The sequence below is a fragment of the Grus americana genome, chromosome 1, assembly GCF_028858705.1.
Source record: "Grus americana isolate bGruAme1 chromosome 1, bGruAme1.mat, whole genome shotgun sequence".
Classification (NCBI taxonomy): domain Eukaryota; kingdom Metazoa; phylum Chordata; class Aves; order Gruiformes; family Gruidae; genus Grus; species Grus americana.
In genome coordinates, this window is record NC_072852.1 from 67,896,579 (window position 1) to 67,911,626 (window position 15,048).

The 15,048-nt window shown below is 44.5% G+C and overlaps 1 protein-coding gene across 1 annotated transcript in view; it reads left to right on the plus strand.

Moving 5' to 3' along the window:
• The window catches only part of TMTC1 (transmembrane O-mannosyltransferase targeting cadherins 1), a 149,021-nt gene that overhangs the window by 111,677 nt on the left and 22,296 nt on the right, over window positions 1-15,048 (plus strand). Inside the window, exon 12 of the mRNA XM_054840856.1 lies at window positions 11,521-11,664. Within this exon, the coding sequence (XP_054696831.1) occupies window positions 11,521-11,664 (144 nt within the window). The remainder of the gene's footprint in view (window positions 1-11,520; window positions 11,665-15,048) is intronic.

Genomic DNA, 15,048 nt, shown 5'->3' on the forward strand with positions numbered 1-15,048 from the left:
AACTTGTCTCACCACTCTCATGTTTGTGACTGAGAATATGAGGTCATGCAACCTCACGCAAATGTGAAGAACAACTCTGATGTGCTAATGAAGACATTTTTGCTGTTGTTGATAGTCACCAAGCTTTTGTCCTGCTTCTCCCCACCCTTGTTTGCTTGATATTGCTGTTGAGACTGTTTTATTGCTTCTCGGGAACGCATGTGAGCTGACACGCAGACAGAGAAAAACAGCAGAGCTTTTAATAACCCTTTTAACAGTGGAGGGGGGGGGGAATTCACCTTCCCTGCTACAATTGCACTCATTCAAGATTTTAATTCCCAAAGCGGCTCTGTCTTACCCTCTCTATCTCCATGTTTGTTGTCAGAGCCATGCTTCCCATGGATGGCAGATCGATGTGAGCAACAGCAGGTGGGCCTGAAGGAGGTTGCTGGGTTTCTTGCTGGAATTGGGTGAATAAATGTGCTAATAATAATTCTGTGCTATTCAAGCTACATTTCTGTGTTCGGCAAAAGGTCAACATCTAAAATTTCATGTTTGCACATTTGGACATAAAACATATAGATTTGCCCTTAATTAAAAATATCGGTAGTGTATTGTGTAGTGTGTTAGGGAGAGTTATCTTTGTGTAAAGGCAGACACTGTGGCCATCAAATGATAGAAAATGGTTGAATCGGAACTGAATTATTTCTTCATAACTGATTTTTGCTGGATGACAGTCACAGAAATGAACTGGGATCAGGGGACTGAAAAAGGAAAAGTGCTGAAGAGAGGAAGAGAGAGAGGAAGAGAGAGAGAAACTTGGGCTGGCCCTGCAAGCATCAGGCACTACTGTGGGGCAACCTGGAGCTGCTCTCTGGGGTGCTGCTCTTTCCCAAGGGAGGCACGGGCAAGTGTGTGAGCTGACTCTTACCACCAGTGGAATATCTGATAGTACAGAGTCCTGCAGGAGGTATCCACCATATATGTATTACTGTGAGTTTATGCACATAAATGCACCAGTGTGTGTGCACAAGAGCACACACGTGTTTGCAGTGTGTGTGTGTGTGTACGTGTCCGTCAACAGGTTCATAGTCACAAGTTGCCCTTAGACTTTCCCTCCTGAATGCCGCTGACTGAACAGAGTGGGAAGGGGACCAGCCTGCCATGCAGAAACCTCCATTCTCCCTTGTGGCATCCTCCAGAGAAGGGAGCCTCTGGGCAGCAAGCAGGAACCTTCGGGCTGGCTTTGGTTTTGGCTCAGGGAGCTGCTCTGGTGCTCAGCCTTGAGAGGGAGCTGAAAGTGGGCCAGGAGGCAGATGCACCAGTGTGAAAACACTTGGTGCTGTGACATGTGTGGTCTGGCTTTTGCAGAGTTTGAAAATAATTTTGCTTAAGGTGTTGCTCAAAGCATGGAAACTGGAAATACTGGTTTGTGTCATCAAGAGGTGTCATGAGATCATGCTTACGTATACCTGGTACTCAAAGGCAGGCTAGATGGGGGAGGGAGGAGGAGGAAGCAGTGTGGGTACCATATCCATATCCCTCACTGAGGAAATAAAATTGGTGCATAACATCGCTGGAATGGGTAGAAAAGGAGCAAGCGAGGCTGCTCTTTCTCCTCACTCCACTTTAGAAATAAAGCCCTAATGCTGTGAGGGAGACTCAGGTTTCTTGCTAAGCTTTCCCACACACCTACCCACTGAGTTTTTATATATCTTAAATCAACAGTATCTGAGGTGGTTTAAATTCAGTTAAATTGCACTCTCCATGCAGTAAAAAAATTGTGTTCATACAGCCCTTTATGTGCGTGTGTGTCTGTGTGTGTGCCTTGAAAATGCCTCTCAGCATGGACTGCAGGTGGCCTTGGATACCATCTGTGATTTATTTCTGGGAAGAATTAAAATACCAGCACCATTTGTTAGCCTGTTTTTACAGTGAGTCAAAAATGTGCAGCGCTGCTTTGCTGTGACTGTCAGGGCTGTGTTCGCTCCCAAAACCGTGAGTGCCCTTCTGACACTTAATGTTTCTTAGGTCAGGCCTTTGGAGCAAGCCCTCTGGTTAGGCATTTGATGAAACATCTTCATAGAGACTTCACATAATATCCTGTGTTAGTGGATGTTACAGACTTGAGGCAGATGGCGTCCAAGCTGTTGGAAGCATCTTTGTGGGGTGTTCTTCTGAATCACCCTTTGACAATAGGCTTTTGGGGTAATTGGTGCTCTCGTGTACGTATGCGGTGGCTGTCCTGAAGCTAGACAAAATTGTTGAGTGATTTAATAGTAATTGATGACTGAAAAGGCTGCCTGATAATTTGAATCAGAGACTTAATGGCCTTTACAACACAGTGCATGGGATGATGGCCAAATTGCTTCAGCTAGCATAATTTATATTTGAACCTGTTCTCTATAAAGCACTAATCCCTGCCTGTTTTGGGGTCTACTCCACCTCTACTCAGTTTTTCTGCTTTTTATTGATCAAATACCAATCAGTCAAGGCACAGGCGTTTATTTACTCAAAACCAAGCTGGTATAAGTGTAACCATGAGCCCTGATGCAGAGTCTAACTGCATTGACAGTAATGGGAACTGGATGTCTGTGCTGGGATGGCCAGATATATGTATAACTCACTCCTGGACACTGGTATTTACAGGCAGGGTCCCTTCCTAGACCATGGCTTCTGTCCTGGGTGGAGGTCCTTCTACACTGTCCTTCAGGGACTTGCTGGCTTTTCAAATGCATCTTCTTGGAGAAGAGCCCCCATAGCTATGAGAATGGCCGCTCTATAGCTTTCCTCAGACACTGCGTCATTGGTCTGACTACTTACGTATCAAGGACTGGTGCTAAAAATCTGGGGAATGGAAAATGCTTCCCTAATAAAGCTGCAAACCTGTTGTCATATCGGGACAAGAGATCTATTTCATTTTTTACATGGGCTGTGCAGAGAGAAAACTTACGGTTGTATTTTGCAGATGTTTGAGTCTACTTTTCACTTTTGGCTAATGAGAACCTCAAATCCAAAGGTTAATTATTTGTTGTTCCCACAGGCATTTCTTTTCCCCTAGCCTGCCATCCTTCTCTTTAAGAAAACTTTGACTATTTTTTCTCAAAGAATGACCAGGTAGCACTGATTATTCTTGTGCTAAATCATCAGAGACTTGCCTACACCGATCCTTACCAAGGGGCAGCAGAAAAATTGGTTCCCAGCACGTGCCTGTCAAGGATAACCTTGAGACTTTCTGCAAAGGTTTGGCAGGAGGAGTTGCAGTGCTCTGCTTATCCCTGGACATTTGAATGGCCCCTTCGAGCAATTTGGGCGATGCTGGAATGGGGCTGCTCTGATTTACGTCGAAGACTAAGACAACTCCCAGACATCTTGGAGACAGCCGAGATCACGGGTGGCAGTATGACGCTGTAGAGTTTCCTCCGGCACCTGTGAACCCTGGGAGATGACAGGCGTGATTTCATCCCATCTGCTTAGGCGAGATATATGTTGTTATTTCCTCCCCTCATGTAACGGTTTGGTTGAAGAACTCACCCGATGGTCTCCTGTTTGCTGTGGTGTCCCTTTAGTTTCTCTGGGCTCTGTGGAGGTGCCTGCACTGTTCGTGCGGTCTCTTAAGTCAGGCGTGTGGTGAATTATTAGTCCTTTGTTTGGCTTGAGTGGTTTCTGAGATTTTCAGGACTTACATGGATCCGGCATAAATTCTTTATGTGAAAGCGTAAGAGGCAGCTCAGTTTGATAACCTTATGTTGCCTCGGCATTGCAGGGAACATGTGAGTTTAGCAAGAAAGGTTTTATTTATTTATATTTAGCCGTGACATTGTTTGACTTAAATTCCTTTTTTTTTTCCCCTCAACTCTAACTCTTAAGCTTCTACCCTTGCCTAAGTTTGAAAATTTAATGAAAATTCATAAATTGTAATATTGCTTAATGTGCTACAGGTTTGTTTTTTAGATAGTATGCTTCTGGATATGTTTGGTTTTGTTGGTTTTTTTTTTTCTTAATGGATGTCAGGCTCAAAGAATTCATGAGGCTTTTGTGAATTTACAGATTAAATCTGTTCAGCTTCTCTTTTTTTCACATTTCTGTCCTGGAGAGGTTTCCCTCGATATGAGGGTACAGCACGGCTGCTGTCCCCTGTGCTCTGCCCGTCAGCCTTGGAGGCTCACCCTGGGGAAAGGGTTTGCTGGTGGCAGGGCGCCCACGGGCTGCTCTTCCTGCTGGCTTCCACCGATCCCTGGCTGCGATTCAGCACTTACTATTTATACCAAATTGGCCTCTGGAGGTCCCAGCTGAGATCAAGATCCTGCTGTGCCGGCCACTGCCCGTAGCTGGAGATTGTCATCACTGCAGAGGGCTTGTGCTGTGAGCAGAGAGGCAACACTATGAGGAAAGGAAGTTTTATTATTGTCACTTTAGAGATGGGGCGTGGAGACCCTGAGAGACAGTCTTGTCCCAGGCCGCATGGGGAACGTGGCAGAGATGAGCACCGTCTCTTAGTGTCCACATTGCAGGTGCTTGGTGCTGAAATGTGGGTGACTTCTGCCCACTGGAAGGTAGAAGACATTTGCGGTGGGTTGGGATACCCAAGGCATCTGCAGGGGATCCCCCCACCCTTCAGCCACAGCAGGGAGAGAACACCCTGGGTGGTTGTCTGAAATAGCCGTAGGCACTGCTGGTCAGGCTGACTTCTTGAGCAGGACCTCCATCAGGACCTGAGCTGGTCCGTGTAACACCGGTGAGGACCCTAACAGAACCACTGAGATGCTGAGAGCCTGTAGCACCGTGCTGGGGTGGGATCGGTCCCTGCCTTATTCCTAGCATTGCATCAGGCACTGAATTGGACTACCTCATAGCTGAGTACGTGGAAACGGGTGTGATGTAATACCCAACGCCAGGCCATGCTGTGTACAGCGAGGAGTCTGATTGCTTTGTTATGCTTTCACTGAAGAAGATTATGCCTAAGGCTTTCAAAGGAACCTAAAAGCATTAGATCTCTCACTTGCCTGACTTTCAACAGGATTTCCTTTTTTTTTTTTTTTTAAAAAATATAAAAAAAATCCCAGCCTGCCACAAACCTTCTGCCAAGCTGAAGGGTGTTACCTTTGAGGAAATACGGATGCAACTACTAAAACTCTGGAAGAGGAAACCAGCTGCTGCTTAATATTGCAGGATCATCTCTCCCTCTATAAAAGGAATTAAAATACTGCAAATTGAAGATCTTTTTGAGAAAGACATAGCATCTGGCTCTGTGACCTACACGTGTCCACATCATGTAGAGCAGCTCTCAGAACAAGGTGCCATGCTATCATGAGGCCACGGCTCGAGTTGTTGCCAGTACGGGATTGCTCCCCGTAGGATGACTGGTCTTGGAATTACATCAAGTCAAGTTTTAATTCAACCTGACATAGAGCTTTATTGAGAACTTACGTAAATACATGAAAATGAGTGTGATGTAATATTAAAATTGGGAAATTGGCTTGAAATAGTATACCAGAGTAAATAAAAATGGGCAGTATAAAAATTTGGCACAGATGAAACATTATTCACATAACATGCTTACTTTTGTTGGCAAAATGATGCCAATAAAATATTACAGTATGTGTTGGAATGGGGCAAAATGTGCCTTAAAAACAAGTTGCTATGCTGCCAGCAAGTCATTGGTCTTGAGTAATTAAGGCCTGAGTCTTTGTGCTTAATCTGGCTGAAGCGAGCCTTGTGGATGCTGAGCATTGCGGTAGGGTCGTGCAGGCACCGGGAGAGCAGGGAGGTGTCCTGTGGTATGAAGGACTGGTGAGAGGAGGTCTGTCCCAGGGCTCTTCAACCCCTCTTCTGCTCTTACCACGAGAGAGGTAACTCAACCTGTTTTCTCACGGCAGCGCAGCAGTGGTAATTAATCACAGCTGCTTCAAAGGTGGAGCGTTCCCTGCGAGTGCTAAGTTTAAATGCATTCTTTAATCAAAAGATGTATTAACAGAAAACAGGCACGCTAGATCTCCCCAGCTGGATCAGTTGCTGATTTTTCTCTCTAGCAGAAATGAATACGCTTGGAGCCCCTTTGAATATTGTGCAAGGTGATGCAGGCAGGTTTTTTCCTTCTGCTGCTGCTGCCGTGGCATGGCTGTGATGGCAAGTGTTGCTTTCAGCTTTTACAATGGCTTTAAGGACTCAGGTCTCAAGTCACTGGGAGCACACTTTCAACAGGTTTATCATTGATGCTTGGAGGGTGGCAAGGGGCTGGGCAGAGCCATGGAGAGGCACTGGGATGGAGCATCAGGCAGGATCACCTCGTGCATGACATCTCAGGGCTGTCCCAGCTCTGAGGGGCGGCTCTGGATTGCCTTCCCGAACCCCTGTATCACGTGGCGGCTGCAGGGGGCTGCCCGCACCCCTGAAAGCCGGCGCTGCAGCCCTTTCCGTGCTGTTCCTGGCAGTTTCCCTGGCTAATGGTGCGCTGGCCTGGCCCCATCCCGTTGCTCTCTGCCCCTGCACAGCGATGGCTGTGCAAAACCCACATAACGCTCTAAAGAGCGACTGGGGAATTGTCCCGCTAATGCCTTTTGCCCTCTGAATACTTCTGGCACCAGACCAATGGCCGTTGAAAGGCAGGACTGCGAGCAGAGCTTGCCAGTTGTTTAAGTGGTCTCTCTCGATCTGAATTAAAAGAATTAAAATTCTTGGTGGATTATAGGTTGTAGTCATGACAACAAATTCCCTCCCTTTCTCTGTTTTCTGGAATTGTCTTGTAGTTCAGATATGTTGCTAAACAAAACCCTTCAATTTTTCTCTTAATTAATGTTTCAGGTAATAACAGCATTAAATTAAAAAGCAAAATAAATGGCCATCAGTGTTTTGATGACTATATATGCTATATATGTTTTATGCCTGGTATCTTCTTGTGAAACTGGAAATCTCCTGACCGTGCAAGTCAATAAGGCTTTTGTTCAGTGGTATTAGAGGGAATTTTGCTAGCCTAAAAGAAGTGGGGATAATTACTAACAGGAGTTCTTGTGCAGCGTGTACCTGTAATAGTTAAATTTATTCTGACAATTGCAGATACAGCACTGGAGGAATCATTTGAATTATTCATTCTGCAACAAGGAAACATCCCACTTGTCTTCTCTTTAGAAATGAAATCCCAGTCTGATTTAAAATATACTTTTATGGGTTGGATTCTTTTTTTTTTTTAAGTAATTTTGCCATTTCAAGACTTCTGTTATAATTACCTGTGAATGTAGGTTTTAAAAGAAAATTGTTCTGATTTCTAAAAGAAAGGAGAAATTGATTTTTTTTACATGAACTGCTTCTTGTAGAATAAGTTTAATGAAATTCAGCTTTCTTTCATAAATAATGCAGCACTTGCATTTGATTAGGTGAAGCCTAGAGGAATTTCTACCTAATCAGATGCATAGCAAGAAGGATATTGCCTGCAGACTGTTACCGTTATCAATGGTGGTGGCAAGGAAAATACAGCTCCGTGTGTGTCCAGATAGAAAGCTTTGTTTCTTAAGAAAAGTTGGAAAACAAGGTATATATATTCCAACAACTGATTCCTTGTGTCTCAGAGTATCCTGACTATTTGTAAAACAAGGTCTGGCTTCTGAGTATTACCGTTATTGTGGCATGAAGAGACTCCAGGTTAACTGGAGACCTCCTTGTCCTGGGAACGTGTTCCTGACCCTTCCAATGAATAAATACGTGTAGGGAAGAGACAGTCTTTGTATCAGAGAGCTTACCGTCAAAATAAGCAAAGTAGACATCCAGAATCATTGGGACCAATTCCAAAAGTCTCAAAAAACAGCACAAATCTCCCAATAACATAAAAATGAAAAAAAAAAAGAAAAAAGTACATGTGCCTCCATTCATTAAAACAATAGATCCCATACAGCAAAACCAAACCAGTTTGCAAATGGTGTATCTGCAAATTTTGCAGAAACATTTTGAGAGCTCTTGAGTAAATGTTGCTTTAATTAGTCACCTGTGGTCAAGTTTTATGCTGTTCTGTAAATCCAGCCACAAAACTTTGTTCTACTCTGGTTTTATCCCCAGGAAGCTGTTATTAACAGCAGTGGGTGCGCATGAACAGAGGGTGGTTTGAATAAGGCCATTAGTCCTTTAGTGAAGGTCCACATTAATAAATAAAAAAGGGCTGGTCCCATTCTCTAGCCCTGAGGCCAATTGGCATAATTTGACCTGCACATATTTAGTAAGTGTTTGTATCCTCTGAGAGACAGTGGCCAAGCCCAAGCTGGCTTTTGGGACCAAACCCTGGTCTGGGCTCAGCCCTGGACCGCTCCTGGGAACTATTTGAGAGTGATGTGAAACTGTTAGGAGCCATGTTAACAGTATAACAGCGTGGATGGTCACGGGCTCAGGCTCTGGTTACTTTACCAGAGGTGATGCTCTCTTAGGGCTTGGTTATGCTCTCTGCTGAACTCGTTTGAGTGGCATCTTGCTCTACTGCCGTAATAAAGTAATATTCCAAATAAAACTGTAAAGAACTGAACCCTAACGGCAAAGCCCAACACCACTGCCTTATCTCACTGTGCTCAGATTTTTCTCGTAACATTTGTTCAGCAATGTAAAATTGCACATGTCGGAAGTTCTTCAGGCCAGATGCTAAGCGGGTTTAAGCTGACAATTTGTGCTAGCTGGGGCTCTGGTTTTTCACTTATATTTCTTGGAAAGGGCAATGAGATGCAATGAATAAATGTAAAACACAAGAAATAGAGCCCAGGATACCTGGGAGACGTGCTTGCATCCTGTGATTTGTTGTTGAGAGGTTTTAGCGCTGAGCTCAGAAGTGTATTTCTGGAGCCGCTGGTCAGAACTGTGCAATTTAAAGGTGAAATCAGTTCTCCTTTTTAATCTTGAGTTTTCATTCCTCTCCAAATTGGTGCAAGCAAATCTCCTGGGCCTAAAATGTCATGGGAGCACTAGAGGCCAAGAACAGAATTAATTTCTGAAAGTTTGAGAGCAAAACCATCAGGTTTAGGGCTGTAAAATGTTAATCTGTTTCTGACTTTCCCAAGAATTGTCTGAAATATTTTTGCCCACTCATAACTCACCGACTTACGTCAGATACTAGAGCTGTTTTTATGTGTGAGTATTGACAGAAGCAGTGCACGGCTTTTATCACAGCCAACTGGAAAAAAAACCCTCAAAAATATAACTCCCAGACCTTTTTCTTGTCCAAAACAATGTCAAAATCCCATGGAAGAAATGGGAAACAAGGCTGAGCCATTGGTCATTTGCCCTAAGGGTAGATAGGGCGTTCTTCACTCAAAATCCTGGTGAAGGTATCACACAGACCTGCGTCCCAAGTGCTGAAGAGCAAGCAAGCTTGGTCCTTTCCATTGCTCCTCTGCTGTTGCTGTGGTCAGCATTTCTCCCAGCCTGCTTCAGCTGGGGAAGCTTAGCTTTGATGACCGGTGGATTTTAGGCCCAAAGTCAAGACTCAACACTACAACCTCAATGCTGTCTTGTCCTTTGCTGATGCTTCTCCAAGCGCAGGCAGCCTCTCACATCCCGAAACACGTCAGGCTCACTGGGTAGCTTCAGTGACGGCAAGTGATACTATTTCTATGCGAACTACAGTGTCGCCGTGAATTTCCTACTCTTTGCTCCTCTGCAACAAGATCAATTAGTGAACTCTTCAAAAACCACTTGAGCAGCAAATGCAGGTAGCGTGGCTGAATGGAGACACTGGGCAATGCAGCTGAGGGCTTGCAGCAGGAGAAATGGTTACCTCTGAGAGATGGGATGCTTATTTGTATGGGAGGGATGTTGACAGAGTCCGCAGTCATTAGTTACTACGAGTGGTGGTCGCTACATTTATCTTTTGTCATTAGAATAGGCTAAGTTTTAAAAAACATATGTGGCTGCATCCTTGTACGATCTCTCCTCAACTCTGTGGCTTTGCAGTCCTTGTCTGCTAGGCTTGGTGTTGGGTGAAAAAGACTTTAGGCTCTTCCCTGACTTAGTTGTAGGAAGCATCCTCAGTTTGTTACCGGTGCATGTCCATTTCTCCCGGAGTTCCCTTGTGCATTCCCAGCTTCACCCCCAAGTAAGACCTTGCCAAAATCACTTATATGCTGTGCAGTGAAAATGTGACTGATACAAATGTTGCGGCAGTGTATAAAATGCTAAATTATTCATGGTACTTAAGTACAGAAAATCCCAGGGCTGAACTGACATAATGAAAAACTTCAGGCAAAAAAAAAAAAAAACCAACCATGGAAAGTCTTAGATTAAAAACAGTTGCAAACTTTAGAATCAGACCATATTATAGAGTCTTAATCCCTTCTTCCTTTAAATGCCCCTCCTCATGCTATACCCTGGGCTGTCATAGCCAACTACTTTTAATGCCATTATCCACATCATTTTCTCATGAACAGGGACCTAAGGCAAAGAAATGTCAGATGACTTGTCCGCGTCCGAAATAGAAAACCCTGAGTGGCAGCGGGATTTGCGACAATGTCTTCTCAAACTGAAGCCCTGACCATCTTAACCCGTTTCCTCCCTATCACGAATGAAATGATCATCTGGAGGAGTTCAGTGGGCAAGCACCTGTGCACCATTTCATACCAGAGCATCAGACCTTCTCACACAGCTGGTCTCCCAGCTTGCCTGGGACCTCTGTGGGCTACAGATATATTTATTCATCATAATGAACCTCAGTTTTCACCTATCTATGACACCAAGGGTCCTGGGTGCTAAATCTTGCCCTGGATCACTTTCACCTCTGGAGTTTTCTAGTGAAAGACCTACAAACCAAAATATTAACATAGGAGCACAACTTTGAGAATTTAAGTGGCTGAATGGACCATGATGTGCTGCTTAATTCATGGAGAATTTTAACAGACATGTACTGGGCCCAATTTGTAGTGTTATAATTGAAACAGGTAGATGTAAAGATTAACAGATCAGTTAAAAGGAGAAGTGAACCAAGTGGTAAAAAAATTCAACTAGAAGCTTAGGGGATTCATACTGTTAAGCAGTCTGTTTCCAGATTTTTTTTATCATTTTTCTTGGTCCTGAAAACATTGTTCAACAGCTGATTTCAAGTTTCCTTTTGCACTTTATTATCACTTTTATTGTGGAAAACGGATTTAAAAAAAAAGAAAAAACAGATCAATTTAATCACTGTTGTGTTGGTTTCTGTATATGTCAAAACGTATTTCCATTGCAAACATATTTTTGACAAAGCAGTTCTTGCTTGTTTAAAAAACATTTTGAATAAAAACGTTCAAGCTGCTTTAGTCGCTTTGCCTTTTGCTTGGAGGGTAAAATAGGCTTTCAAAGCTGTTCAGTGTTCCCTTTTGCCCTGGAGGCATACAGGAACTGTAGGAGAAGATCTGATTTGCAATCTCTTTGGGAGTTGAAAAGGTTCCTCAGGATCCCATCAGGACCTGCAGCAAATGAAGGGAAAAGTGTTTCCTAGCTGACATCCTCCCCTTTTCTGAGTGCTGAACAGCACTGGTGGCAGCATTGTGACCTCAGCTTTATTTGTCAATTAACTCGATATTTCATTTTTCCTAGACTGTACCCTCGTCACGCAAGTGCTCTCAACAACTTGGGGACATTGACCAAAGACGTGGTGGAGGCAAAGGACTACTACAGACGGGCCCTTCAGTTAAACCCTCAGCACAATCGAGCTCTCTTCAATCTTGGCAACCTTCTCAAGTAAGTGGAACGCAGAACTGGCGCCAAGGAAATTCACGTTCTCTCCGCACACATCACCAAAGGAGTTTTTTCGGCTAACTGGTGAAGGAATGGCATTATTTCTTACTGCCAGCCAAGTGTGCCAGCACAAAGGGGAGGCTTGGTCTGGATATCCTTATGCTGTCTGCCACATCGCTTCAGGTGCTGTTTACAATTGTGTTTCAGCTGGAGGGAATTCACTTGTTCCAAATCAGGCATCAAAAACCGAGGTGCTTAGACCCAACTAGTCACCTGAGTCTCCCATCTCAATGGAAAGGTGTAAGCCTTTCCAGTGGAGCAAGCCGTGTTGTTCAAAGGCAGGCATCTGATGCAGATCTAATAAATAACACAGATCCAACAAATCCCTCTCTGCAAGTTCCCACTTCTCCTCATTAGCTGTATGGAAGGTCGGTGTGTGGTTTGGGCATTAACACCTAACTCTGAGATGTTCAGAGCAGCAGAAGGTTTATCCCATTGCGGAGGGGCTGGGGCTGGATTTGAGGGGAAGGCTAGTTTACAGCCCTATACGGTTAGTCTGCTCAGCAAGAAAACAAGTTAATCAGCTCATAATTTCACTCGTTATTTAGAGTGTCAGCCTTTAGCAAGGAGAAGAGCAGACAATCATAATCATGCAAATTAATTTGACTAATATCTGACTGATATCTAAAGACTGAACTTAGATCTACACAAGAAGCTTTGCCAGTGCTAGGGGTGCAATTAAAAAAAGTAAAATATCTCTATTTTGCACTACTGTTTTGCACATTACTGTTTTGCACCAGCAAAAAAACGCCCATGTTTTGTTATTATAGTGTGTTAATTGCTGACAGAACTGCATAAACTACAGCAGTAAAAATACATTTCTGCTGATGTAAACTGCACCTATTTTTCTGGTAGTAGGTCTCTGGTAAATCTTTTAGAGCAGATCAGGCTTTAATGTTGGGCTGGTTATAAAATGGCACTGTCTCATCAAAAGATACTCGATCTCTTTGGTTCTGAAAGTTACTTTGAGTGTGAATTTATCTGGCAGATATTAAGTGGATTGCTGAAGTTCTGCCCGGTCCGTTTGGTAGCGGAGAAGTTATCAGAGTAATATTACAAGTAAACGTGATGGTTTGGGGTTGGAATATGGCAGCTGAGTACTTCTTAAATAGAAAGCAGGTGAGAGCTCTACTGGAAATACTCACAAGAAAGGAAAATGGTAAAGACAGTCTTATTGCAAGAGAAATAGAAGGTCTTTGTATTATTCATCAGATTTGGTTGATTGAAATTAATCTTAGGTGGCAATGCTGTTTAAAAATACATATTGTCCTTTTAATCCATCATGTTTGCCTTAGTTACTATTCTCTGTGATTTTTGTAAAAAATATAAAATATTAATAGAAAAGGACGCAAGCCAGAAGCAGCACGAGGACACCCCATGTCAATAATGCTTAAATCTGGCCTGTTGATGGGCTCTTATGACCCAGCAGATGGGTAGAAACTGGATTTGCTGCACTGGCAAAGCACAAAGGAGATATGTGGGAAAATCTCTTAGAACTGCTGTTTGGTTTGTGTGCAGTATTGTGTTGGGTTTGTGTGGCAAGGTTTGGCGGGAGGGGCTACAGGGGTGGCTTCTGTGAGAAGCTGCTAGAAGCTTCCCCTGTGTCTGACAGAGCCAATGCCAGCCGGCTCCAAGATGGACCCGCCCCTGGCCTAGGCCGAGCCAATCAGCGCCTCTGTGGTAACATATTTAAGAAGGAAAACAAAACAGTTGGGGGGGCTTTTGCAGCCAGGGAGAGGAGTGAGAAGATGTGAGAAACTCTGCAGACACCAAGGTCAGTGCAGAAGGAGGGGCAGGAGGTGCTCCAGGCGCCGGAGCAGAGATCCCCTGCAGCCCGTGGTGAAGACCATGGTGAGGCAGGCTGTCCCCCTGCAGCCCATGGAGGAAGGATGAGGGGGTATAGAGATTCCACCTGCAGCCTGTGGAGGACCCCATGCTGGAGCAGGTGGAGGCACCTGAAGGAGGCTGTGGCCCGTGGGAAGCCCACGCTGGAGCAAGCTCCTGGCCAGATCTGTGGACCCGTGCAGAGGGGAGCCCACGCCAGGGCAGGTTTGCTGGCAGGACTTGTGACCTCGTGGGGGACCCCACGCTGGAGCAGTTTGCTCCTGAAGGTCTGCACCCTGTGGGAGAGACCACGCTTCGTGAAGGACTGTAGCCTGTGGGAGAGACTCCGTGTTGGAGCAGGGGAACGTTGAGAGGAGTCCTCCCCCTGAGGACAAAGAAGCGGCAGAGACAATGTGTGCTGAACTGACCGCAACCCCCATTCCCTGCCCCCTTGTGCCGCTGAGGGGGGAGGAGGTTGAAGCCGGGAGTGAAGTTGAGCCCGGGAAGATGGGAGGGGTGGGGGAAGGTGTTTTAAGACTCGATTTTCTCATTCCTCTACTCTGTTTTGCTTAGTAATAAATTAGATGAATCTCCTCTCTACGTTCAGTCTGTTTTGCTCGTGACGGTAATTAGTGAGTGATCTCTCCCTGTCCTTATCTCGACCCAAGCCTTTTGTTACACTTCTCCTCCCCGTCCCGCTGGGGGAGGGGTGAGTGAGCGGCCGCGTGGCACCCAGCTACCGGCTGGGCCTAAACCACGACAAGTATGTCACGTTTTTCCTAATTTGATAGTTAAGATATTGTGTGTCCTGTTGGATTGTATGTGCTCTGCATCCTTCTGTGATGCCAAATATTGCAGTATTTTAAAGGTGTGTGATGCTTGTACTAAACTCATTAAAAGAAAGTGCTCAGGTTCCACCTGCCCTTTTCCCACAACCATTTTCAAAATTTTTCTAGGTTTCCAAAACAACTTATTGCATCTGGACACACCAGTAGCATTAATTATAATGGAAACTGGGTGTCCTCATCTCCCTATTCAGCTTTAAAAAACCTGCTCAAAAATAGGTAGAGTTCATGGTGGAGGGATTAGCACATATGCAAAGCAGATGCTACGTGGGCAGATCCTTTATGAATGTCTCCCCTAAAACACTAGCCCAAATCCCTTTGCCAGGACCTTTCCTGGATCATCCATCAACTTTGCAGAGATCATCAGCCATGCTAGAGCATGAGGTGACTTGTGAGAAGACCAGATGGGAACGAGGTAGAGATTTCAAGCTCTTCCTTCCTACAACTTTGTTTATGTTTTCTACTTGGGTCTTCAAATTATCCTTTCATATATATGTATATAGGGCAACCAGTGTTCTGCAGACAGTAAATGCTAGTATAATCTAGGTAATAAATGAAAATCTGCAGAATATTACAGGCAGATATTACTTTCTGGCTGTGCTATGAGACATTATGAAGAGTGTTTTGATTTTTAAATGTATGGCAGAGGATAAATGGT